General features: G+C 37.3%; 1 protein-coding gene and 1 long non-coding RNA gene across 26 annotated transcripts in view; one reads left to right on the plus strand and one right to left on the minus strand.

Annotated features, from left to right (window-relative positions):
* The window catches only part of LOC129732737 (GAS2-like protein pickled eggs), a 1144034-nt gene that overhangs the window by 81992 nt on the left and 1036525 nt on the right, over window positions 1-25517 (minus strand). For 4 of the 23 annotated variants that reach the window (XM_055693909.1, XM_055693908.1, XM_055693901.1 and 1 more), the window contains 2 exons: window positions 1593-4382; window positions 293-429 (listed from right to left, as the gene is read on the minus strand). The exons of 10 other annotated variants lie outside the window; for them this stretch is intronic. In XM_055693909.1, coding sequence (XP_055549884.1) covers window positions 4381-4382 — 2 coding nt within the window. In that variant the 3' untranslated portion in view covers window positions 293-429; window positions 1593-4380. The remainder of the gene's footprint in view (window positions 1-292; window positions 430-1592; window positions 4383-25517) is intronic. 9 more of the 23 variants (XM_055693910.1, XM_055693902.1, XM_055693895.1 and 6 more) reach the window with 7 other exon arrangements.
* Window positions 10440-12717, plus strand: LOC129732745 (uncharacterized). 3 transcript variants are annotated; one of them, XR_008729343.1, is made up of 4 exons: window positions 10440-11398; window positions 11539-11657; window positions 11723-11836; window positions 11905-12717. It is a non-coding gene; the product is annotated as an uncharacterized LOC129732745 (long non-coding RNA). The 3 variants fall into 3 exon arrangements; XR_008729342.1 differs by lacking the exon at window positions 11905-12717 and having other exon boundaries at window positions 10441-10996; window positions 11067-11398; window positions 11539-11836; XR_008729341.1 differs by having other exon boundaries at window positions 10443-11398; window positions 11539-11836; window positions 11905-12713.

Below are 25517 nucleotides of genomic sequence, written 5' to 3' on the forward strand. Positions count from 1 at the left end.
TTTTAATTTTAATATTTCCATTTTCTTACTCAAAATATAGAGTCAAGAAAAATATTTTTCTCACAAATATATAATTTTGAGAATTCATGATAATTCACCCCTCTTGTCAATAATTAAGCCAAAAAATCTTATACCAAATTAAAAGTAAAAATATTGGAAATATGAAAGGAAAAAAAAAAAAAACAGGTCTACAGCAATGCAAGTATTTAATACCGAAAAGGATAACCCAAAATTACACTTGCATTACCGTATAGCAGCAATCTACACTCACCATACCATCATTCTGTTTTACCTTCCTTCTATTCACCATTCTGGTTTATCTTCCTTCTCGTCTTCTGTGGATCGCCTGGTAAATTGCTGTTGACCTAAAACCCCCCCTGATTTGAGGTTTTAGGCAGGATTAATCTGTAAATATACTCATTTTGTTTTCTATTAAATAATTGTATAATAAAATGTAGAATAATCCCAAAAATAATTATATACTATTAAAATTAAACTCTATCATACTACATAGTTATATATCTAAAAAAAAATATGCTGACAGATGTGTGTAAATCCATAATTTTTTTTTTTTTCACACGTCTTTTACTCGGAGCCCAATCGTGTTATTTGTGACACAATAATTTGTGCATTCATGTTTTCTGTCTGTGTTCAGACTCCTTTTCCAAAAGTCCTTTCCTTGAAGGCACAAATAGTTCTCTATTGACTTTGGTAATTGGAAAAGTTTGACATTTTCTTTGAAATGTATTGAACACATTCCTTTACAGATTGTGTATTTGCACAATTCCTGTAAGGTAATTGGTTTAGACTCTAAACCACCTAAATATTCCATTTTTACCTCACTTCTGCCCCAAACTGTTGAAATTATTGGGTATAGTGTCTTATTTTGGAGACCCTCGAAGGCTTCTCCAAAGTATTGGCCATTGGCTAAAAAGCTCAGTGTGCCTTTATCCATATCCAGTATCACTTTAATAGTCTCGAACTTTATTTTGAATTTTTCAAAAGATTTTCGTTCTCTACCATTTTGTTTTTTCGGGTACGTGTCAATGATTGAATCATGAAGCGTCATGCCCCTGTTTATGTCAAAGCCCCAAGAATTGCTATCTAGTCCTAATAGACTTTGATAACCCATGCATTGTAGGGTTGCATCAGACGTTGCTATTCCAACGTATGCATGTGTCCCCCTCTGTTCACTAGGCCATGTTATTTCCCATACATGGAGACCTTTTGTGAACCCAACTTTACCTCTTATGCAATCAGTATTGTTTCTTGCATAAGTTCGATGGGCTGTGAGACCATTAGTTTCTACAAATATGTTTTCAGAACAGTCTTCCTTATTCCAGGAATGTCTTATCTGTTCTTCCAGAGATACTGTTGGTCTTTCCAACAAAATTTTTAATCTTTGTGGTATCTCATAATTTTCGTGTCTTTTCGGTCTTTCCATATTTGTAATTTGAGGCGTTACCCTATGTTTTAGTCCTCTTCGTTTGTTTAAATGTTTCTTGGCATACATTTTACGTAGTGTCAAAAGTATTTGTTGACTACTACAAACAGGATTTAAATTCTTATTTTTTTTTTCTATATATATTTACCTCAATTTCCTAGGCTATAGGCCTGTTCGTATCTCATTTGCTCTGTCTGCAAAAAGAAATGAGTAAAATAAATTCTTAATACATTGCTGTATATAATATAATTAACAATTCGTATACTCAATAACTACCATTCTGGGTCACTACTCCCTTGTTATTTCATTCAAATCACAGTCATTCTAGGTAGTGTTCCCTTGTCCAATAATTCACTATCCATTCAAACATAAAAAATCGTAAAAAAAAAATTCAGTTTATCGACAATGTTCAATTTTACTATTGTCGAACGGTAAGTACGATCTCATTTAACATTTCCCATGGGATACTGATTGTAACGAGGGAAACTTTTATCCGCTCTAGGTCAATATTTCATTTCTTCTATTTTCATTTGAAAGGCCCTTCTTTCAAATAATGTGGGGTCTCTTCCGATTTAATTAATCAAAGTTTTACTCTTTCGCGTTATTTATGGGAGGTATGTTTCCTCTTCCCCTTTTAATTCTTTTATAGTGCTCATCTATTTGACATTATTACGTGCAGACATTTTTGACAATCTTTGACAAGACATTTACTTATCCTGGATTTCCAGCTCTTCGGTTCATTCAAATGCTTTTTTGTTGTTATTGGCGAACGCATTATGTTATAATTAGCTGTAGGTTGTCGCTCTGTATCAACTTTTTCTACCACCGAATTCTGACTGGTGGTCTTCTAGTTTGTGTTTTTATAATTGTCTTATTTTCTGATATCCCCTGGATATCGCTTTCATTTGTTATTCCTGTTGAGGTTTGAAATATATCTGGTTCCATATATTCTTCTTCTAATTTTTGAATTGCTGGTAAATTCGCTTGTGGATTTAATTCACGCATGAGCATGATTTCTCCATTATGTTCTAAATTTGGATTGGCGAAAATATCTTTCCTCCTTTTAAGCATCTCAGCGTCTGAATTCGGTTCCCGTGGGTCGATCAATGGCCCTAAATGGGTAATCTTTTGTCCTCTCAACGGTATCTTTGGAGGTGATGAACGAGGTTTTTTCAGAATTGAAACCTTTGGATTCCTTTGTTTAAAAGGTTTCGACTTCCTTTCCTTGGAATATGAAGAGACGTACTTTTTGTTTTGTGGGCAAGAAATCTGCCCTTTAAAGCAACAAATAAAAAGTACTATCAACGTTGCCAACATAATTATTGCTCCAGTCCCTATACTAGCTATAGTCCAGCCTGATGAAAGTGGAGAATAAATTAAATTTTCTAGGAAGGGTCTTTGCTTTTTGAGAACTTCAACATCGATTCCTAAATCAAAAAGCTTCTTTCGATCATAGAATGAAACTTTAGAGAAATTTCCACTCAATGTTGGGATCAAATGCATTGTACTTTCTTCCCACGTAAAATTCATTATTTTGTAGTTCATTGTGTTTACTAATGCTTTGTTATCCGATACTGTAGTATCTGAATACCAAATTTTTGTGTTATTTGTTTGAATCCTCATGTTTGGGGTTAGCCTCATTCGACCTGTACCCCTAACAATCAATTTTGTTTTATTTTCTCCATGGAAAATATTTACTTCAACTTCTTGTGGGGTTACATACTCCCAAACATTTGACTCCTCGGTTTCAAACCAAGCGTCGTGATTGACTCTCAGAAGTTTAATCTTACAATTTTCTGTTGAATTTCTGAATCTGAGATTCAATAGGCACTCGTTTTCTGAAGTTAAATTTTCCTCCTTCAGTTTTAATTCACAAATTCTAAAATTCATGTATATTTTGCAGTTTTCGTATTGAGTTTCCGTTAATAGGAATCCCCAATAGTTATCAATTTCCTCAATTATTATATTCCGATCCAAATTAATGGTCATGATAATAGTTCCATTTATTTGTGGAATAAAACTTCCCTTAAATGCTTTGAATTTCCTTTTTGAAACTAACGGTATCTTCAGGTCAATTGACAACATTTGGTTGTTCTCCGTTTTAAAGGATACATCCGTTATTCTCAAAATCTCTGACAATATTCCGCTATTTTGTCTTCTTGGAAATTCGAGGCCCCCTTTGATCTTACTTTCAGCCTCTTTTAATATTTGCAACAAAATTGCTGGCTCTAGTAATTGAATAAACCATGTTATACTATTGTCTTTATTAAGCAAGACTTGTAGTATAATATTCTGTTGTTTATTTAAGTCATTTATTAAAGATTGAATTCTAAATCCAATTTCAATTAATTCCGACTCAAGTTGTAGTGCCTTTTTATATGTACTAGCGAAACTTAAGTCGTCTTGGACCAGTTTCCCTAATGTGTTGAACGTATTCATCACGTTTTTCATCTTATCATCTATATGCAACATTGAGCTGTCTACAAATTTGTACATAGCATCAATTGTCGCAGTTTGATGATCTAGTGATAAGACCAAGGATTCCTCGTTCCTTCTTAATTTGTCCAGATTTATATCCACCCGAATTCTATCATCAGAATCCATACCTCCAATGGCTGTTATAAAACCACGAGTTCTTCGGGATGGAAAAAATTCTTTTATGAACTTATTCATATCCATGCTTTTGTTGAATGCCATTTCTAAATCACTCAGCATGACATTACAATGTGTATTTTTTATTATTTTTTGTAATAATACACAAGTATAATTATAATCTGCCTTAGATTTTAATAAGGCCTTCCCTCCTTCTTCTAATCCTAATACCGGGAATCTTACCTTCAACACGTATGTGCCCATTCTTATCAACGGCTCGTGTTGTTCCTCTAAAATGAATCCACCATTCGTTAACCAGAATAGGTTAACGAGAAGAAAAATGCTCCTGTAATCGAGGAGAAAAGAAAATATTTTGATATTGGCTGATTTTTTTTTTTTTTTTTTTTTTTTTTTTTTGTTTGCAAAAAGCCTGACCAATTCTGGTCAGGGATCATAGGCCATTAGACGTAGACATTTATTCATTGAGAGACATTTTTATGTAATAGACTTAAATATTATGTACGTAATAATAATTTTTTTTTTTTTTGATAATATACTAATATTTTTGTAAAACTTTCTTTGTTAATCTTTATGTTAACAAATGTAATATCACATCCTTTATTGATTAATAATTCGTCTTTCGTTGTGGGTTTTACCCCTTTTTTTTTTTTTTTTTTTTTCTGTGTTTGTTATTTCCACTTCGTTCGCAAAAATCAGTAGGGCTGACGATCAGTCGCCGAGCTGTACCGTGATGAATCACAATCCGGACGGTACCAATATCCGGACACCTTCATCAATACTTCTCAATTAGATGGTAATTTATGCAATTTATGAGATGCAATGTTATACAGGAGCTTTTTTTTTATATGTGAAAGATCGTTCAAACATCATAAATACCATAGTAAGCCGTGAGATAAAATTTAGATAAATCGAAACATAAACGCACTGTCAAACGGCGTCCTTTTCCTGTTTGCACTGTCCGGATTTACAACCAAAATGTTGATGTGTTTTAAATCCGGACACCCCAAAAATTTATTCATTAGGGAGTTGTTCTTCCCTTCGAGTAATATTCCTGCTACCTTATTTGAAGGATGTGTCAAAAGGTTATCTTTGACCCAATCTTTGATACCGTGAGGGTAATCATATAAAGATGTTAACTCATTGAAAGCAGTTTTGCTATTTAGGATGACAAATCTTGCGTCGCATGATTTTTCATCTTTAATAGTTTTTGTAATAACCACTTTTGATTCATCAATCAATTCCTGTTTCAGAGCGATTTTGAAGTCCTCCGCTGATAGATATGTTGCGTCTTTTAAGGCGTCATTTGTGTCGTTTAAGGTAACTTTTTCGTTGTCCGAAATGTCAGAGTTTAATATCTTGGAGATTTCATCTTCAGGGACATCATCGGAATTCTCATCATCATTTATGAGTAAATCCTGTTGTCGTTTTTGTTGACGAGTCAACACAGCGACCGTATTTTCGTTAGTGTCGTTGGCCTTTTCAACATTTTCATGTTGAAGTCTTGACAAAAAGTCGGCTACTATATTTTCTCGTCCTTGTTTATATCGTATGTCCATTTCCAGACCTTGCAATTTCAATCTCAACCTAGTTAAGGTGTGAGATGTTTCTTTCAGATTCCACAGAGAAACTAAAGGTCTGTGATCTGTATAAACGATGAATTTTTGATTATATATATAGTGCTTGAATCGATTTACTGCCCAAACAATGGCAAGTAATTCCTTCTCGATTACGTGATACCTTATTTCGGCCCCTACTAAGCCTCTACTAGCGTAGGCTATGGGTCGATTTGGTGTTTTTTCATTTGAGAGGACTGCTCCAATTGCGTAGTCACTCGCATCCGTAGTTAACACAAAGGTATCGTTATACTTTGGTCTTACCAAAAGAGTATCCGATGTTAGAAAATTTCTCAATTTCTCAAATGCACTTTGGCATTCGTCTGACCATTTGAAACGAACATTTTTCTTTAATAAATCATTCAAAGGTTTTCGAGTTTCCGCTATTTTTGGGATGAATTTTCCATAAAAATTCACTGTTCCCAAGAATGAGCGCACTCCTTTTACTGTCTTTGGAACTGGCATATCCCTTACAGCTTCAATATTATCTTTCATAGGACGTATACCGTGTTCGTCAATAGTGTGTCCTAAATAATTTATCTTTGTTTTTAATATTTGACATTTTGAGGTTTCCACTTTCAAGTTATGTCTTCTCAGAGCTCTCAACACTCTGATCAGATTTTCGTTGTGTTCTTTTATGCTTCTTCCGTATATTAAAATGTCGTCAAGATAGACCCGAGCCCTTATGTCTGGCAATTCATATAGCACTGAGTTCATTAATTTTTGAAAAGTTGATGGGCTATTTCTTAGTCCCATGGGCATTCTCGTATATTCATAATGTCCATTCGGGGTTGAGAATGCTGTTTTCGCCGCATCTCTTGGATCAATCGGAACTTGATAAAATCCTGATTTCAAATCCAATGTAGAAAAATATTTACTATCCCCTATAGTATCTAACATCTCATCTATTAGGGGAATGGGGTAAACAAATGGTTTAGTAACCAAATTGAGAGCTCTAAAGTCTACTACAATTCTGTACTTTTTGTTCCCTTCCGCATCTAAATCCTTCTTAGGTATGCACAAAACTGGTGCATTCCATGGACTTTTGCTAGGCCTTATTATGCCTTGGCGATGCATTTCGTCTATTTCTTCATTAATTTGTTTTTTTGTAGATTCTGGGAATCTATACTGCCTCTTATTTATAGGGACATTGGTTGTTGTCTCTATCTCGTGCATTGCTGCATCTGTGATAGTCAACTTATCCCCTTTTAGGAAGAATATATCACTATATTCTGCCATTATATTTTCCATTTCAAAAAATGTATTTTTTTCGAGATGTTGGAGTTTCAGGCTATCCAAAACCTTTTTCACTCTTTCTCCTCCTCTTGCTTGTGTAATTCCTTTGTTCTCCAATAAGCTATAATCTTGATTGGAATCCAAATCTTCCATTTTAAATTCGTTATCGGGTTCTGTAATTGGTTCCTCTTCGTTCGCGGAAGATATTTCGAAGTAATCTTCATCTCCATTGTCGGCAGAGCCTATTTCAGGTTTTAAACTATTAAAGTAGCTTGAATTATTTTCTCCATGATCATCTGAACTTTCTAAATATTCACTGGTGTAATCATCTTCGAAGTATTCATCTTCAGATTCACTGTTAGATAATATAGCTTCATCCTGATAATTTGCTATGAATATTTGTTCGGGTTTTCTAGAATTATTATTGGTAATCTTCGATACTTTAATATCAACCTTGTCTTTATCTTCAATTGATTTCTTTGGAATGTTCAATTTGAAGATAACATATTTAAAGTTACCTCCAATCGAATCAATATGGCTTTTCATGAATTTTGCTCCAAGTATTGCTGGAATTGATAATTCGTCAATCACGTAGAATTTTGTCGGGATTACATGTTCTAATATCTTTAGGTTTATCCAAGTAGAGCCAATGGAATTCAATGCTTCACTATTGGTCACTCCCTTGATTTCTGATCTGTCGGATTTATCTATATATACAGCACCGACTTTTCTAGCTCTTCTTAATGATATTATATTTGGTTGAGCACCTGTATCTAGTAGATAATCAGTATACTCATTCGATCTTTCGAGTGTATTTAGTATTAGACTAAACCTCTGATCGTGGGTCTCTTTTATTGGAAACTTAATTTCTGTTGTTTTATTTATAGTCTCTTTGTTTTTTAGTTTTTGTGTTCTTGGTTTTGATGATGTAAAAAGGCAGCTTTTAAATTGGGATTCCGTCAACCTTTGGTTTATTGAATCCCTCCTTTTTAGTTTTTTGACCCATCTCTTCTGTAATCCCTGTTATTACCATATTGGCCTTGGTGGTTCCTAGGTTGGTTTCCCTGAAAGGGTCTTCCTTCGTAGGAATTTCTACCATTGTTTCTGTTGTTATTATTGGTATCATTGTTTCGGTCATTATTCCTATAATTTGAATTATGACCGTTTTGATAATTACCGCGGTTATCATTTCTGTTAAAGCCATTATTTTGGCCATTTCCTCGGTAATCGTTATTCTGTGGTCTAAAATCGGTATTGTTCCCCCGGAAACTATTACTGTTCCTGTAATTGGAATGGTTATTATCATTTCTTTGATAATTATTATTATTCCTGTTTCCGTGGTAATTACTACCATTATTTTGGTAGTTTGTATTATTACCATTATTTCTGTAATTATTGCTACTACCATTGTTTTGGTAGTTGTTCTGGTAACTTTGATTTTGATTATTTGCCTGAGGATTGTGTCCTCTGTTCTGGTTTCGGTAATTGTTATTATTGTTTCTTCTGAAGTTGTTATTTAAATAAGCAACTCCTTGAGTGTTATTGTTCATGTTGTTATAATTTTTTCTGTGAGGAGAATTTGGTGAGTTCTCCGGTTTCGTCCTTCTGTGGATATCCTGGAGTTCTTCTTCCTCCTCACATTCTTTTTGTAGCCATTCGAGCAAGTCCATAAAGGATTTATCTCGTTGAGACTTTCCTGCCGAAATCAAAGTGTGATTTCTCAGGCCCCCTAGGAAGTGTTTCCTTAGGTGTGTTGACACATATGAATCATTTCCCTCCTGTCCTGGGATATCTCTCACACTTTCGTAAATTTTTGTGGCTCGTGTTTTATACTCCTCAAATGATTCTGAATAACCCTGGTGTAGGGTTTCGATTTCTTTGAAGATTGCCCCGATGTTCTTTTCAGGCTGGAAAAGTTTTTCCATTTTTAATTTAACTTCGGGCCATTTCTCGGCCCTTATATCATTGAGCCGTTTGAGTGCATCCCCTCTGAGCTTTGTGTACACCACATTCAATAATGGGGTGTGACTAGCTGCTGCCGGGATGTCTGTTGCAAAATAATCAACTTGTAGTAGGAAGGGATCTAGTTCTTCCGCCTTTCCACTGAATATTGGAATGATCGCAGCTGCATCGATCATCATTTTTGTTGTTTCTGCTGGCATTTTGGTTTTTTTCTTCTTTAGTAATCTATTGAAGAAAAAACTATCTTTGTAATATTTATTTTTAAGCCTCTCTAAAGTTTCAATGAAACTTGTGTTATCGAAATCAAAATCCTCTGTATGGTTTTTATTTTCCGGATTTGTTTCGCTTTCCAGACTAATATGATCTGGAAATTTGAAGCGGCTTGAAGCGTCTTCTTGTAATATAAATGAAGACGATATCGGATAGTCCTCTCCTGATGCCTTTTCTCCCTCTCTATCTATCTGATTCTTGTCTTGTAGAAAGCTCTTTACTTCACCTGATATATTAAATGATGAAGTAAAGGGTAACGCTTCCCAAATTTGCGAATCCTCGAGGGATATCGAGTGGTTTAATCCTTGTGTAGGAATTACCACTTCGATATAATAGTCTGAGTTTCGTCTTTGCCTCTTATTTTCTTTTTCTGGGATTATCGAAGTTCCCTCTAATATTCTAATGGATTGCTCTACTTTGGTTTTTACAAACTCAAAGTCATCTGTGAGCTTGTTCCAATCTTTGTCCTTTAGTCTTTTATCATATTTAAGGACTAAAGATTCGAATTCTTCTAGGTGATCCCTCAGGAGTTCTTTTTTCGTTAGAATTCCTTGAAGTGATCTTGCCCTATTTTTGCTTTTGAGTAGATTTTTATATTCCCGTTCAACGTATTCCTTGATCTCCTCTAATCTGGTCATTTAATCCTGCTTCCAGCAGCATATTATTTGACCTTAAAAAGAGAAAGGAGATATTTGTAGGGATACCGAGAGTTTTTTCCAATTTTAGATTGTTTGGGTCTTTTTGCTCTATTCTCCCCTTTTCATACTTATGGGATTAAGTAATTTTAATGTATTTGTGGTACTAAATTTAGTCCAGTATCGGCTGAACGTGCTAACTGCCTTCAATCGTGCATGTCTTTATATGTCTTGGTATTGGGTATAGAACCTTTTTGTTCTATGTGTAGTCTTTTCATACCACGGCTTTGTTTAAATTGTGTGCGACGTGCTTCGCTTCGTTCGAATTGTGTTCCCCTTGCGGCTCTGCGTGAATTGCTTAGTATGCAATTCTTAAGTCGTTTTGGTCGCTACTCCTGGAGTACCACTTGCATAGTGAGTGTTGCATGATGGGACTTTGCTCCGATGAGTATGTGTCAAATTTGTAATTTTATTGCTAATATTTTATTATCTTTTCTAGTGGAATTCCCCTATTATTATTATTTATAAACCCGTCGGGGCTCTAGACGAACTAAACAACACCAATAGTCTTGCAATTTCTTCTATCTGTTCTCAAATTATGCATTTGTGAAGAAACATTTCCCTTTAATATATAAAGATAATTATATTATATTTTTTTTTTTTTTTTTTTTTTTTTTTTTTCTTTCCCTCTAAGCGTAGTTCCTAATTATGCCTTGACCACTCTTTATTGCCGTTTGTGTTTCAACCGTGAAAATTAATTTTGGACTTTTATTTTTTTCATTACTGGCTCAATGTGCCATTTGTTTGACGGTCAAGGTCTCGCGTAGCTACTAAGCTTTGCAATTATTGACGTAGGTCATGATGAAGCTTTAGTTTTCTTCTTCCCACTTTTGTTCGCAATAATCGCATACTCATATGCGTTCCGCGATTATTGCTGTATCGGAGACGTGATTAATCCTATACAATTGGCGATGCCTGTCATCAGTGGATTAATATTTGTGTCATCATCTATCTTGTCATCTTGTCACTTGTCATCTTTTGTGATATTTAGCTGTAAAAGTTAAATTCATGTAATGATGTGAAATAACAAAAATTTGATCATGTATTAGTAAACTAAAAGAGAGAGAGAAAAAAAAAAACGTTCCTGTTTCGAACCTTAGATCCTCTGATCTTTGGTTTCGCTGTTTACTTTGAGTCCAGTTGTGAGGAACTCGAATGAAAAGGTATTTTATTGATGTTATTTTATGTGATCAACTCACGTGTTTGACCCACTGTGAGTTGATATATTTTTAGGTTTCCATTCCAATTGGAAAATTTTCGATGGACTTGATTCACTGGTATGTGTGAAACCGTGTCAATCGACTAATAAAAATGCAATTATGCATTATTGATTGTCGTCATTCTTAATTTGTTTCGGTATGGGCAGTACGGGTCGGTACCCCTGGTTTTTTAGTTTGATTTGTTCATTAAATTAAAAAAAAATTCTGAGGTTATCTTAGTGGCGTGTGACTAGCCACGGATTAGAATGTAGTGTCGTAGTAGTGGAATATTCTGTGCCAGAAAGTGGAATATTCTGTGCCAGAATAGTGTGGTGAACAGTCCGCTATGGCGGTGAGGTTGGATGGGTAAGTAATTGTATTTTTCTATGATTATGAACCAAGAATAGAATTAGGGTCTTCCAACTAGGGCCTTAAAGCGGGAGGTTAATTTATTTGTGCTGGTTACCACTTGGGTTGATCTTACCTTATTTTCATTTTTTTTGTAGGTTGAATCCTGTTGCTGGTTCCAGTGCCCTGTGAGCTGCTCCCTGTCCGTGGGATCTATTGCGATTGGATTTCGAAAACTTGAATTCGCGTAACACTGGTCAACAGTCGATCTCGGATTGTTATTATTGTTCCTCTAACACTTTCACTGTTTCTTCTTCTAATCCTTTTTATTTGTTCTTTTAGGTTTCGACCATCTTCGAGGAGGAGCCCTTAGAAATATTGGACTTGCACGTTTCGTGGCATTCACTTTCGTTGATTTGGGTCTGTTTTTCCGATACGTCAAAGTCACTTAAGCACGTAAGTTTTTTCTACTTTTTCACTACTGGCCCAGCCAGAAAACGGCGCACCTGAGCCTATCTTTTCAGGCTCTTTTGCGCTGTCACCAATGAAGCGGAATACGTACCGAGTGGTTAGACACTATTACTGCTGGATGTGATATGTCCTTTGATTAACTGCACTACATCTGCTCGATTTTAATTACTTTTAATCTATCAGTTAAGTTGAAAAAATATTAAATCACTTAAACACTAAACCGAAACTTAAACAACGGGCATCACTTCTGCCTCGCGGAATAAAACTTAAGAGTTAACACCTAAACGAACCGCGGACTATCTATAACGACGTAGGCACCTGCCTCACGAGGGGTATCACTATAACGACGTCGGACTTCCTTGAAGTCCCAGCTTAAGTATTCGCCGCTACTCCGGTCACTCCGAATTTTCCCGCGGCGTCGTCTTCTCACGAGAGCGGGCCGCTCTTCCGTCTCTTTCCTCGCGAACGTGCCCGTGCACGGCTGATGCAATCGTTGTTGACTTTTTCGTAAATCCGCTCGGTTGCATGTTTTGATTAAACATCCGCGAATTGGAGTTTTTTGCTGTAAATATAAACTTAAAACATTCGAACTTGCGTTCGATTTAATAACTGAGGTATTGTTTTTGCCTCCATAATCAAAACAATACCTTCTTTGATTATGATCCACTTTTCATATTTTCATAACATGAGTGGTGGATGGAATTTCAAGTTTCAACACTTGCGATGTTGAAACAAATTGACAAGAGAAATGATTTCATCATCTTGTCCATGCATATTAATGACAAGTTTTTCCAAAGATGTTTTTTCCATTTAGGATTTTTCTTAATCCTTCTTTGGAAGAGAATGGAAATTAATTGTAACCGCCTAAAATCAGGTCGGCTCAAACAAATAACGGACTGGTTATTAATTTCAGACATAGTAACCCTTCAAATGAATACCAATAATTTACAAAAAATATGACGAATATCCAATTCAAGGCTCATCCAGAACGTTTCGAATCGGTAGTTACTTTGCACCGGTGACGTTGCATAATGCTTGCTGTGGCCGGGCTGCGAAGTAACTGCCGCCTGCGTGATACTCTTCTGAGACTGTGATTGCTGTTTGTCTTCCTTTTTAGACTTGGAACTTGTATCTTCGACTATTTGCACCATCCTTTCGTTTCCTAGAAATTTATGGTAAGATGAAAAGTTGATCGAATTTAACTTATGAGCAGATGAAACCAGCGAGAATAAGTCTACGATCGGAGTAAACGCTAGGGCACGTTTGTAGTCCGGTTGTATATTTTGAAGTAAAATTTGTAGTTTTTCGTATTCGGGGATTTGTACATTCATTGTGCGAAATAGTTTATCGACTTCGAAGTAGAATTCGTGAAATGATTCATTTCTCTGCTGAAGTCGGTGGTAAATTTTTTAAGTTCGAATACTAGATGCTGCCAATTAAGCAGTCTGCCGGTTGGTCGCTGTGTCATATACCACTTAGGGGCAGAATTAGCGAATAAATGAATCGCTGATTCGAAAAGTTCGGTTTCAGATACATGTTCGGCTTGCGCAAGTACGTGAACCAGTTCTAAGTTAAGTTACGTGCCATTTTGAGACGGGTAAAGTGTGTCGATTTGGCATCGAGGGTAAGTTGGGATTAGGATGAGGTAAGTTGGGAGGCATAGCGTGGGAATAGTGCGGAGGATTTGGAATGCTTGGTGCGACAGGATAATTTGGAATATTTAAATAATTTGGATAGGCGGAGAAACTAAAAGGATAAGGATTCTGGAGATAAGAAGAGTGAGATTGATGTAGGGAACTTTGAAGAATGTTGGGGTAATCGGGAATTGTTTGTCTCACGGTGGGATTTGAATTTTGATTGGGAATTGTGTTGTCAGGGATATTGGAAACTGGCTGGTGATTTCGGGAGAAAGGAAAAGGATTTATACAATATGAGTCGGGACGTAAACCGTTCGCAATTTCACCTTCGTCATTTACAGTTTGAGTAACTGCGTTTTTGGTGACTTTAACTCGTGCCAATTCGGTCTCTAACTCTGTATTTCTAGCTTGTAATGCATAAAACCGATCATCAATCCCAATCATCTTTATTAAATTCAATCGGGCGCGAATCTATTCAATCATCATCGGTGAGGTCGGGACTATCAGTAAAAACTAAATTCTCATCAGTCGGAACGGGATCATTGGGAATCGTCTGCGATACGATATTGTTACCAAAGACAGTCTCTAAATTCTCAGCTAGTTCCACAAGCGTATTTTGTATTTGCCCATGCAGATTAGGTGAACCCTGTGAGTCGGTTAAAGCTGTTAACATGCGAATACATAAGTGTAGCATCCGTGTGTATATAATCCTATTTTCCTCTTCACTCGCATCCATCTCTAAGTTAGATTTTAAATCGGTGAGCTTAGCCATACATTGCTTCAGCTCTTGATTTGGATCACCCAAAATCCGTAAATATTTATCACTACTCCCCTCTTTTTCCTTCTTTAACTGCTCTTTTAACCATTTCCGTTTACGTGGTTTGTCGAGACTCGGAGAAATATTAACTCCGCGGGAGATTAGTTCATGGTCTAACTCCTCATCGGTCAAAAATCTACTCTCATAGCATAATACCACCCAAACAACAACTCGCTTGCCTGATCAAATGTCAGACATGCAACAGCCATATCCAAATGATAATTTTTTTATTATCAAAACGTATATTTGACACGGCACTATACATATAATGTTTAACGGAGCCAACTGGGTCTTATTTCTAGTTTCTCTTATAAGCTAAGGCAAATTTTTTACCCGATCGATGTAAAGTGTAATGTTGTAAATGATGTAAAGTTGCAAATAAATTACAATTAAGTTTTTTATTCGTTCATGTTTTTGTTTGATTTGGTAAAATGAATTACTTGCTTTTTTTTGTAGCGCAGTGTCATCAGCAAATTATTAGATGTTCTCACAACACTAAACTTTGCCGAAGACAGCATGCTGATATCTCTCACATATTGCAACCAGAAAAATCTTAAAATGTAAATCACGATTTTCAATGCCTTCTCATAGAAAACTTTATGTTGCTTGCAATATGTAAGAGATAGAAACATGATGTCTTCTGTAAAGTTTCTTGTTTTGAGATCACCTAATACTTTGCCTAAGACACCAAGCGTCTATCTTTATCTAATGAAAAAGTAAATATTCTATCTCACTTTTAGGAGGATTGATCACCCAGCTATCTACATCAAAAGATGCGTTTTCAAATATTTTGAAACTTCTCCGAACATATTATACGGTTAGAATTAACATTTGTATCACTATTCAATTGTTCGCACAAAAACAGCAAAATGTAACATTGTGCATCGGTTGAATTTTTAATGTAAACTACATCCAGAATGATACACAGAATTATGAAAATATCTTAAATATTGAAGCGTAATAGAAAATCAGTTCACCCTGACATTTTTTTAATGAAATATTTTATGATGATAAAATCGGGTGAAAAATGTGATAAAATCGGGGGCAGATAAAATCGGGTACTGATATAATCGGGTGATTACTGTATTATCAATATTTAACTCCCGGAAAGGCGTTAGTTTTACATACAAACAATATACGCACGCAATCTACTACATATTTTTTTCTGTGAAAGTATGAAATTGAGTCAATTAAAGCTAAAATTGAGTAAATTCAGTTTCGTGTGTGAGAATGTCACACGCTCACAGAAATTCAACAACGATGCACAGTGATACAGTAAAGCAATGTAGGCGGACATGAGTTTTTCGATGCGATTTTGTGGTTTTAGAGTAAATTTTGTTTTTAAGAACTTGTTTCTTATATTTAGTCTATTTTTTTTATGTGCAAATGAAAATTAGGGTGGTCCTGAAATCGACTAAAAAAAAACCAACTTTTTTATTTGCAGAAATAAATGTATACATTCATCGGCACAGTTGTAGATCAACTAATTTTAAACAACTTTCGGTATTTCTTCACAATATTTATACAATATTTGTTGTTTCAAATGATACCAAAAAATATTATTAATGTTTGCCCTAAACGGAGACATCAATGTTTTAAAAGAGCCTATTTTAAAATAGTGAAAACTCTTCATCTGTACAATATATCGACAATGTTTCGTCGTCAAAATTGGCGTATTTTTGATTAAAGTTACCGAAGAAAACTTTGTTTTTAAATTTGAATTGAGAAAATAGAGCGAAAAGACTATTTTTGGAAACCGAATTTAATGTCTACAAAAAAGTTTTTTTTTACAAATTTATTTAGAATTAGTTGATCTACAAGTTTGCCAAAGAATGTTTACAATTATTTATGCAAATAAAAACAAGTTAGTTTGTTTTTATTTCGTTGATTTAAGGACCACCCTAATTTTCATTTTCACATAAATAGAGGACTATGTATAAGAAACAACGTTTTTATAAAACTATGGCTTTAAACCGCAAACCAAAATCGTAACGAAAAGCCTAAATTGCCTGTGCAATGCCACTGTGCAATGAGTTTAGTTACCCTTTTCACCACAAGAGGGGGTGTTCCCTGTCTGTCTTCACGGAAATATATGGGAAATTCGAGAGTGAACTATATTGTAATTTTAAGATATTTGTATGCACACTATTGTTAAGTGCCATCTCGATTTCGGAGACTCGCGTATCCCCCATGGTCTTCTTTCACATAGGTGCGAATAGCTGCGTTGATTGTACGGTTTACGCGCTCCACAGGGTTGGCCTGGGAGTGATACCGTGTGTTCAACCAATGCGTGATTTGGAACCGATCTAGCAAATTTTTGAACTCCTTGGACACAAAGCTACTACCGTTGTCCGAGATTATAATCTCCGGGACGGAATTACGAAGGAACCACTGGTCTTTTAAGACCGTGCACATCGGTGCACTGCTGACATTTTTAGTGGGGTGGGTCATCACCCACTTGGAAAAATAATCGCAGACAACAAACAAGTGTTGATTACCGCGACTACTGCGAGGTAAAGGAACCGACAAAATCCACCGAAATTATCTGCCAGGGTCGAGTAGCAATTTTCATCTTTCCCATTTCTGGCACTACGGGGACAGAAGTGGCCTTAACTTCCTTGCATATACCGCACTGTTGGACGTATTAACGTACTCGTTAGCCAATAATACCGCTGTCGGATCAGCGCTACAGTCGGTAACCACGGAGAGTCGGTAACCGCAGCGATACTTCGAGAAAGTGCATCTGGCACTATGTTTTCTTTGCCTTTGCGATGCCGTACAGTCATGTCGAATTGCTGTAAATTTAACGCCCACCGACTACACCTTAAACCTACCTTCCACTTTGTGGTCAACATATGTGTTAGTGCGGAGGAGTCCGTTATAAGGGTGAAATGATAACCTTCAGCGTACCCTCTAAAAGCATCAGTGGAGAGGATGGCCGCCAACGCTTCCTTTTCTGCGGCATGATAATTTTTTGTGGCGTCGTTAATTTAGGCGAATAGTAGGAAATAACGCGTTCTACTCCCTCATGTTCTTGTGTAAGCACTCCCGCAACTGCCACGTCGCTCGCATCCGTTTGGATTGTAAACTCCCGACTAAAATCCGGGCTGCCCAGGACGGGTGATAAGACCAGTAGTTATTTGATCACGCAAAATGCTTCCTCAGCAGCATTATTCCACTGGATGTTTTTAGTTTTGCTCTATAGGAGATCCGTCAGAGCAGCGGTCACACCGCTGAACCCGGGAATGAACCGTCGGAAGTAATTGGCCATTCCTAGGAATCTCCTTAGTTTTGTTATGGTATTAGGCCTTTCGTACTCTACGATCGGACGAATTGTCAGGATTAACACTAAGACTGTTAACACTCAGGAGATAACCTAGGAATGGGATTTCAGACACCCCGAACTTGGATTTATCCAGGTTTATGCTAAGATTTGCCTCTCTCAGCTGATGGGCAATCTCTTTGAGCAGACACAAATGTTGCTCGAAAGTTTCCGTGACTACGACAATATCGTCCAGATACACGAAAACGTGCGGTTCAAGTACGCCATGGCCAAGAACCTTGTCCATCAGTCTTGCTAAAGTAGCAGGGCTGTTAATCAGCCCAAAAGGCATTCGGGTGTATTGAAACAACCCTTTTCCTTGCATACTAAAGGCGGTATATTTCCGTGATTGCTTCTCTAAGGGCACCTGTAGGAAAGCTTCGGAGAGGTCTATCGTGGATAAATACCTCGCCTCCGGAAGCAGTCCCAGGATTCGCCCAGGATGGGGTACAGGTACGCATCTCTAACGGTCCTTTCGTTGATCTTACGCGCATCAAGGCATAATCTAACTTTATTCGGTTTGATCACCGGTACACAGTTCAATGACCAATCCGAAGAGCTTCGTTCAATGATACCGAAATCAAGCAGACGGTTAAGTTCCACCGCGACAAGTTCTTGCGTCTTGGGGGACATTACATATGGGAATTGTCGCACAGGTGGTTTTCTCCACCTTTCTTCTAAAACTATTTTATGTTTTGCCCTCTTAGTCAGAGTTAACTCTCCCTCTCTAGCAGGCAGAAACATTTTTTTAACGTTTTCGATAGCAGCGATTCCTGTCTCGTTTAATATTGAAGCGGACGCCTGGTTTGATGTCTCGTCAATCGTAGTCAGTAGTGTTTCATTTAATTCCTTTTGTATAATCGGTTGAATTTTGAAACGGTTCCAAAAATCCATTCCACAGATACAATTGATGGAAAGGTTTTTGATCACTAAGGTAGGTATCATTTTAATGCTCCCTTTAAAATTAAACGGAAGTTGAGCTTGCCCTAGGATGTTAAGCGCGTGTAATGAATAGTCATAAATTTTTATGCGGTCGGTTGTCATTTCTGACAACCTTTCTGAAGTGTCAAGATGCGAAGCATCTTTCGCGGGTATCCAGAACGAAGGTGGATTACTCGCTTCAAGGTGAGTATGGTTTACGCGTCTGTACTTTGCGAACCGAGATTTTGGGTCGCGCGCGGACCGTTTTTTAAACAGTAGGGGCAATAATTTGTTGGGAAACCGTGAAGCTCACACAAGCTACAAAAGATATTGCGTTGCTGCCGGCACATAGCCATATGATGTCCGGCTCGGCCGCAATTAAAGCAGGTGTTACTAGCTGGTGGTACGTGTGCGGTTTTTCTTGCGATTTTACCGTTTGCTGAATATTTTTGGAGGAAGACTGATTAAATGATGATGATGGTCCCACCTCATACCCCTACATCGGTTTGAGCTGGACGATTTATCTATATGAGATATTTTTAAAAACATGAATTGTAACCAGTTGGCAAACAAATAACGGACTGGTTATTAATTTCAGACATAGTAACCCTTCAAATGAATACCAATAATTTACAAAAAATATGACGAATATCCAATCCAAGGCTCATCCAGAACGTTTTGAATCGGTAGTTACTTTGCACCGGTGACGTTGCATAATGCTTGCTGTGGCCGGGCTGCGAAGTAACTGCCGCCTGCGTGATACTCTTCTGAGACTGTGATTGCTGTTTGTCTTCCTTTTTAGACTTGGAACTTGTATCTTCGACTATTTGCACCATCCTTTCGTTTCCTAGAAATTTATGGTAAGATGAAAAGTTGATCGAATTTAACTTATGAGCAGATGAAACCAGCGAGAATAAGTCTACGATCGGAGTAAACGCTAGGGCACGTTTGTAGTCCGGTTGTATATTTTGAAGTAAAATTTGTAGTTTTTCGTATTCGGGGATTTGTACATTCATTGTGCGAAATAGTTTATCGACTTCGAAGTAGAATTCGTGAAATGATTCATTTCTCTGCTGAAGTCGGTGGTAAATTTTTTAAGTTCGAATACTAGATGCTGCCAATTAAGCAGTCTGCCGGTTGGTCGCTGTGTCATATACCACTTAGGGGCAGAATTAGCGAATAAATGAATCGCTGATTCGAAAAGTTCGGTTTCAGATACATGTTCGGCTTGCGCAAGTACGTGAACCAGTTCTAAGAACTCGTTCAGTTTCCAGCCTTGATCCTTGCTACCATATTTGGTTACGTTCCATTTTGAGACGGGTAAAGTGTGTCGATTTGGCATCGAGGGTAAGTTGGGATTAGGATGAGGTAAGTTGGGAGGCATAGCGTGGGAATAGTGCGGAGGATTTGGAATGCTTGGTGCGACAGGATAATTTGGAATATTTAAATAATTTGGATAGGCGGAGACACTAAAAGGATAAGGATTCTGGAGATAAGAAGAGTGAGATTGATGTAGGGAACTTTGAAGAATGTTGGGGTAATCGGGAATTGTTTGTCTCACGGTGGGATTTGAATTTTGATTGGGAATTGTGTTGTCAGGGATATTGGAAACTGGCTGGTGATTTCGGGAGAAAGGAAAAGGATTTATACTATATGAGTCGGGACGTAAACCGTTCGCAATTTCACCTTCGTCATTTACAGTTTGAGTAACTGCGTTTTTGGTGACTTTAACTCGTGCCAATTCGGTCTCTAACTCTGTATTTCTAGCTTGTAATGCATAAAACCGATCATCAATCCCAATCATCTTTATTAAATTCAATCGGGCGCGAATCTATTCAATCATCATCGGTGAGGTCGGGACTATCAGTAAAAACTAAATTCTCATCAGTCGGAACGGGATCATTGGGAATCGTCTGCGATACGATATTGTTACCAAAGACAGTCTCTAAATTCTCAGCTAGTTCCACAAGCGTATTTTGTATTTGCCCATGCAGATTAGGTGAACCCTGTGAGTCGGTTAAAGCTGTTAACATGCGAATACATAAGTGTAGCATCCGTGTGTATATAATCCTATTTTCCTCTTCACTCGCATCCATCTCTAAGTTAGATTTTAAATCGGTGAGCTTAGCCATACATTGCTTCAGCTCTTGATTTGGATCACCCAAAATCCGTAAATATTCATCACTACTCCCCTCTTTTTCCTTCTTTAACTGCTCTTTTAACCATTTCTGTTTACGTGGTTTGTCGAGACTCGGAGAAATATTAACTCCGCGGGAGATTAGTTCATGGTCTAACTCCTCATCGGTCAAAAATCTACTCTCATAGCATAATACCACCCAAACAACAACTCGCTTGCCTGATCAAATGTCAGACATGCAACAGCCATATCCAAATGATAATTTTTTTTTATCAAAACGTATATTTGACACGGCACTATACATATAATGTTTAACGGAGCCAACTGGGTCTTATTTCTAGTTTCTCTTATAAGCTAAGGCAAATTTTTTACCCGATCGATGTAAAGTGTAATGTTGTAAATGATGTAAAGTTGCAAATAAATTACAATTAAGTTTTTTATTCGTTCATGTTTTTGTTTGACTTGGTAAAATGAATTACTTGCTTTTTTTTGTAGCGCAGTGTCATCAGCAAATTATTAGATGTTCTCACAACACTAAACTTTGCCGAAGACAGCATGCTGATATCTCTCACATATTGCAACCAGAAAAATCTTAAAATGTAAATCACGATTTTCGATGCCTTCTCATAGAAAACTTTATGTTGCTTGCAATATGTAAGAGATAGAAACATGATGTCTTCTGTAAAGTTTCTTGTTTTGAGATCACCTAATACTTTGCCTAAGACACCAAGCGTCTATCTTTATCTAATGAAAAAGTAAATATTCTATCTCACTTTTAGGAGGATTGATCACCCAGCTATCTACATCAAAAGATGCGTTTTCAAATATTTTGAAACTTCTCCGAACATATTATACGGTTAGAATTAACATTTGTATCACTATTCAATTGTTCGCACAAAAACAGCAAAATGTAACATTGTGCATCGGTTGAATTTTTAATGTAAACTACATCCAGAATGATACACAGAATTATGAAAATATCTTAAATATTGAAGCGTAATAGAAAATCAGTTCACCCTGACATTTTTTTAATGAAATATTTTATGATGATAAAATCGGGTGAAAAATGTGATAAAATCGGGGGCAGATAAAATCGGGTACTGATATAATCGGGTGATTACTGTATTATCAATATTTAACTCCCGGAAAGGCGTTAGTTTTACATACAAACAATATACGCACGCAATCTACTACATATTTTTTTCTGTGAAAGTATGAAATTGAGTCAATTAAAGCTAAAATTGAGTAAATTCAGTTTCGTGTGTGAGAATGTCACACGCTCACAGAAATTCAACAACGATGCACAGTGATACAGTAAAGCAATGTAGGCGGACATGAGTTTTTCGATGCGATTTTGTGGTTTTAGAGTAAATTTTGTTTTTAAGAACTTGTTTCTTATATTTAGTCTATTTTTTTTATGTGCAAATGAAAATTAGGGTGGTGCTGAAATCGACTAAAAAAAAAAAAACTAACTTTTTTATTTGCAGAAATAAATGTATACATTCATCGGCACAGTTGTAGATCAACTATTTTTAAGCAACTTTCGGTATTTCTTCACAATATTTATACAATATTTGTTGTTTCAAATGATACCAAAAAATATTATTAATGTTTGCCCTAAACGGAGACATCAATGTTTTAAAAGGGCCTATTTTAAAATAGTGAAAACTCTTCATCTGTACAATATATCGACAATGTTTCGTCGTCAAAATTGGCGTGTTTTTGATTAAAGTTACCGAAGAAAACTTTGTTTTTAAATTTGAATTGAGAAAATAGAGCGAAAAGACTATTTTTGGAAACCGAATTTAATGTCTACAAAAAAGTTTTTTTACAAATTTATTTAGAATTAGTTGATCTACAAGTTTGCCAAAGAATGTTTACAATTATTTATGCAAATAAAAACAAGTTAGTTTGTTTTTATTTCGTTGATTTAAGGACCACCCTAACTTTCATTTTCACATAAATAGAGGACTATGTATAAGAAACAACTTTTTATAAAAACTATGGCTTTAAACCGCAAACCAAAATCGTAACGAAAAGCCTAAATTGCCTGTGCAATGCCACTGTGCAATGAGTTTAGTTACCCTTTTCACCACAAGAGGGGGTGTTCCCTGTCTGTCTTCACGGAAATATATGGGAAATTCGAGAGTGAACTATATTGTAATTTTAAGATATTTGTATGCACACTATTGTTAAGTGCCATCTCGATTTCGGAGACTCGCGTATCCCCCATGGTCTTCTTTCACATAGGTGCGAATAGCTGCGTTGATTGTACGGTTTACGCGCTCCACAGGGTTGGCCTGGGAGTGATACCGTGTGTTCAACCAATGCGTGATTTGGAACCGATCTAGCAAATTTTTGAACTCCTTGGACACAAAGCTACTACCGTTGTCCGAGATTATAATCTCCGGGACGGAATTACGAAGGAACCACTGGTCTTTTAAGACCGTGCACATCGGTGCACTGCTGACATTTTTAGTGGGGTGGATCATCACCCACTTGGAAAAATAATCGCAGACAACAAACAAGTGTTGATTACCGCGACTACTGCGAGGTAAAGGAACCGACAAAATCCACCGAAATTATCTGCCAGGGTCGAGTAGCAATTTTCATCTTTCCCATTTCTGGCACTACGGGGACAGAAGTGGCCTTAACTTCCTTGCATATACCGCACTGTTGGACGTATTAACGTACTTCATTAGCCAATAATACCGCTGTCGGATCAGCGCTACAGTCGGTAACCACGGAGAGTCGGTAACCACAGCGATACTTCGAGAAAGTGCATCTGGCACTATGTTTTCTTTGCCTTTGCGATGCCGTACAGTCATGTCGAATTGCTGTAAATTTAACGCCCACCGACTACACCTTAAACCTACCTTCCACTTTGTGGTCAACATATGTGTTAGTGCGGAGGAGTCCGTTATAAGGGTGAAATGATAACCTTCAGCGTACCCTCTAAAAGCATCAGTGGAGAGGATGGCCGCCAACGCTTCCTTTTCTGCGGCATGATAATTTTTTGTGGCGTCGTTAATTTAGGCGAATAGTAGGAAATAACGCGTTCTACTCCCTCATGTTCTTGTGTAAGCACTCCCGCAACTGCCACGTCGCTCGCATCCGTTTGGATTGTAAACTCCCGACTAAAATCCGGGCTGCCCAGGACGGGTGATAAGACCAGTAGTTATTTGATCACGCAAAATGCTTCCTCAGCAGCATTATTCCACTGGATGTTTTTAGTTTTGCTCTGTAGGAGATCCGTCAGAGCAGCGGTCACACCGCTGAACCCGGGAATGAACCGTCGGAAGTAATTGGCCATTCCTAGGAATCTCCTTAGTTTTGTTATGGTATTAGGCCTTTCGTACTCTACGATCGGACGAATTGTCAGGATTAACACTAAGACTGTTAACACTCAGGAGATAACCTAGGAATGGGATTTCAGACACCCCGAACTTGGATTTATCCAGGTTTATGCTAAGATTTGCCTCTCTCAGCTGATGGGCAATCTCTTTGAGCAGACGCAAATGTTGCTCGAAAGTTTCCGTGACTACGACAATATCGTCCAGATACACGAAAACGTGCGGTTCAAGTACGCCATGGCCAAGAACCTTGTCCATCAGTCTTGCTAAAGTAGCAGGGCTGTTAATCAGCCCAAAGGGCATTCGGGTGTATTGAAACAACCCTTTTCCTTGCATACTAAAGGCGGTATATTTCCGTGATTGCTTCTCTAAGGGCACCTGTAGGAAAGCTTCGGAGAGGTCTATCGTGGATAAATACCTCGCCTCCGGAAGCAGTCCCAGGATTCGCCCAGGATGGGGTAACAGGTACGCATCTCTAACGGTCCTTTCGTTGATCTTACGCGCATCAAGGCATAATCTAACTTTATTCGGTTTGATCACCGGTACACAGTTCAATGACCAATCCGAAGAGCTTCGTTCAATGATACCGAAATCAAGCAGACGGTTAAGTTCCACCGCGACAAGTTCTTGCGTCTTGGGGGACATTACATATGGGAATTGTCGCACAGGTGGTTTTTTCCACCTTTCTTCTAAAACTATTTTATGTTTTGCCCTCTTAGTCAGAGTTAACTCTCCCTCTCTAGCAGGCAGAAACATTTTTTTAACGTTTTCGATAGCAGCGATTCCTGTCTCGTTTAATATTGAAGCGGACGCCTGGTTTGATGTCTCGTCAATCGTAGTCAGTAGTGTTTCATTTAATTCCTTTTGTATAATCGGTTGAATTTTGAAACGGTTCCAAAAATCCATTCCACAGATACAATTGATGGAAAGGTTTTTGATCACTAAGGTAGGTATCATTTTAATGCTCCCTTTAAAATTAAACGGAAGTTGAGCTTGCCCTAGGATGTTAAGCGCGTGTAATGAATAGTCATAAATTTTTATGCGGTCGGTTGTCATTTCTGACAACCTTTCTGAAGTGTCAAGATGCGAAGCATCTTTCGCGGGTATCCAGAACGAAGGTGGATTACTCGCTTCAAGGTGAGTATGGTTTACGCGTCTGTACTTTGCGAACCGAGATTTTGGGTCGCGCGCGGACCGTTTTTTAAACAGTAGGGGCAATAATTTGTTGGGAAACCGTGAAGCTCACACAAGCTACAAAAGATATTGCGTTGCTGCCGGCACATAGCCATATGATGTCCGGCTCGGCCGCAATTAAAGCAGGTGTTACTAGCTGGTGGTACGTGTGCGGTTTTTCTTGCGATTTTACCGTTTGCTGAATATTTTTGGAGGAAGACTGATTAAATGATGATGATGGTCCCACCTCATACCCCTACATCGGTTTGAGCTGGACGATTCATCTATATGAGATATTTTTAAAAA

This window comes from Wyeomyia smithii, chromosome 3 (assembly GCF_029784165.1).
Source record: "Wyeomyia smithii strain HCP4-BCI-WySm-NY-G18 chromosome 3, ASM2978416v1, whole genome shotgun sequence".
Lineage (NCBI taxonomy): Eukaryota > Metazoa > Arthropoda > Insecta > Diptera > Culicidae > Wyeomyia > Wyeomyia smithii.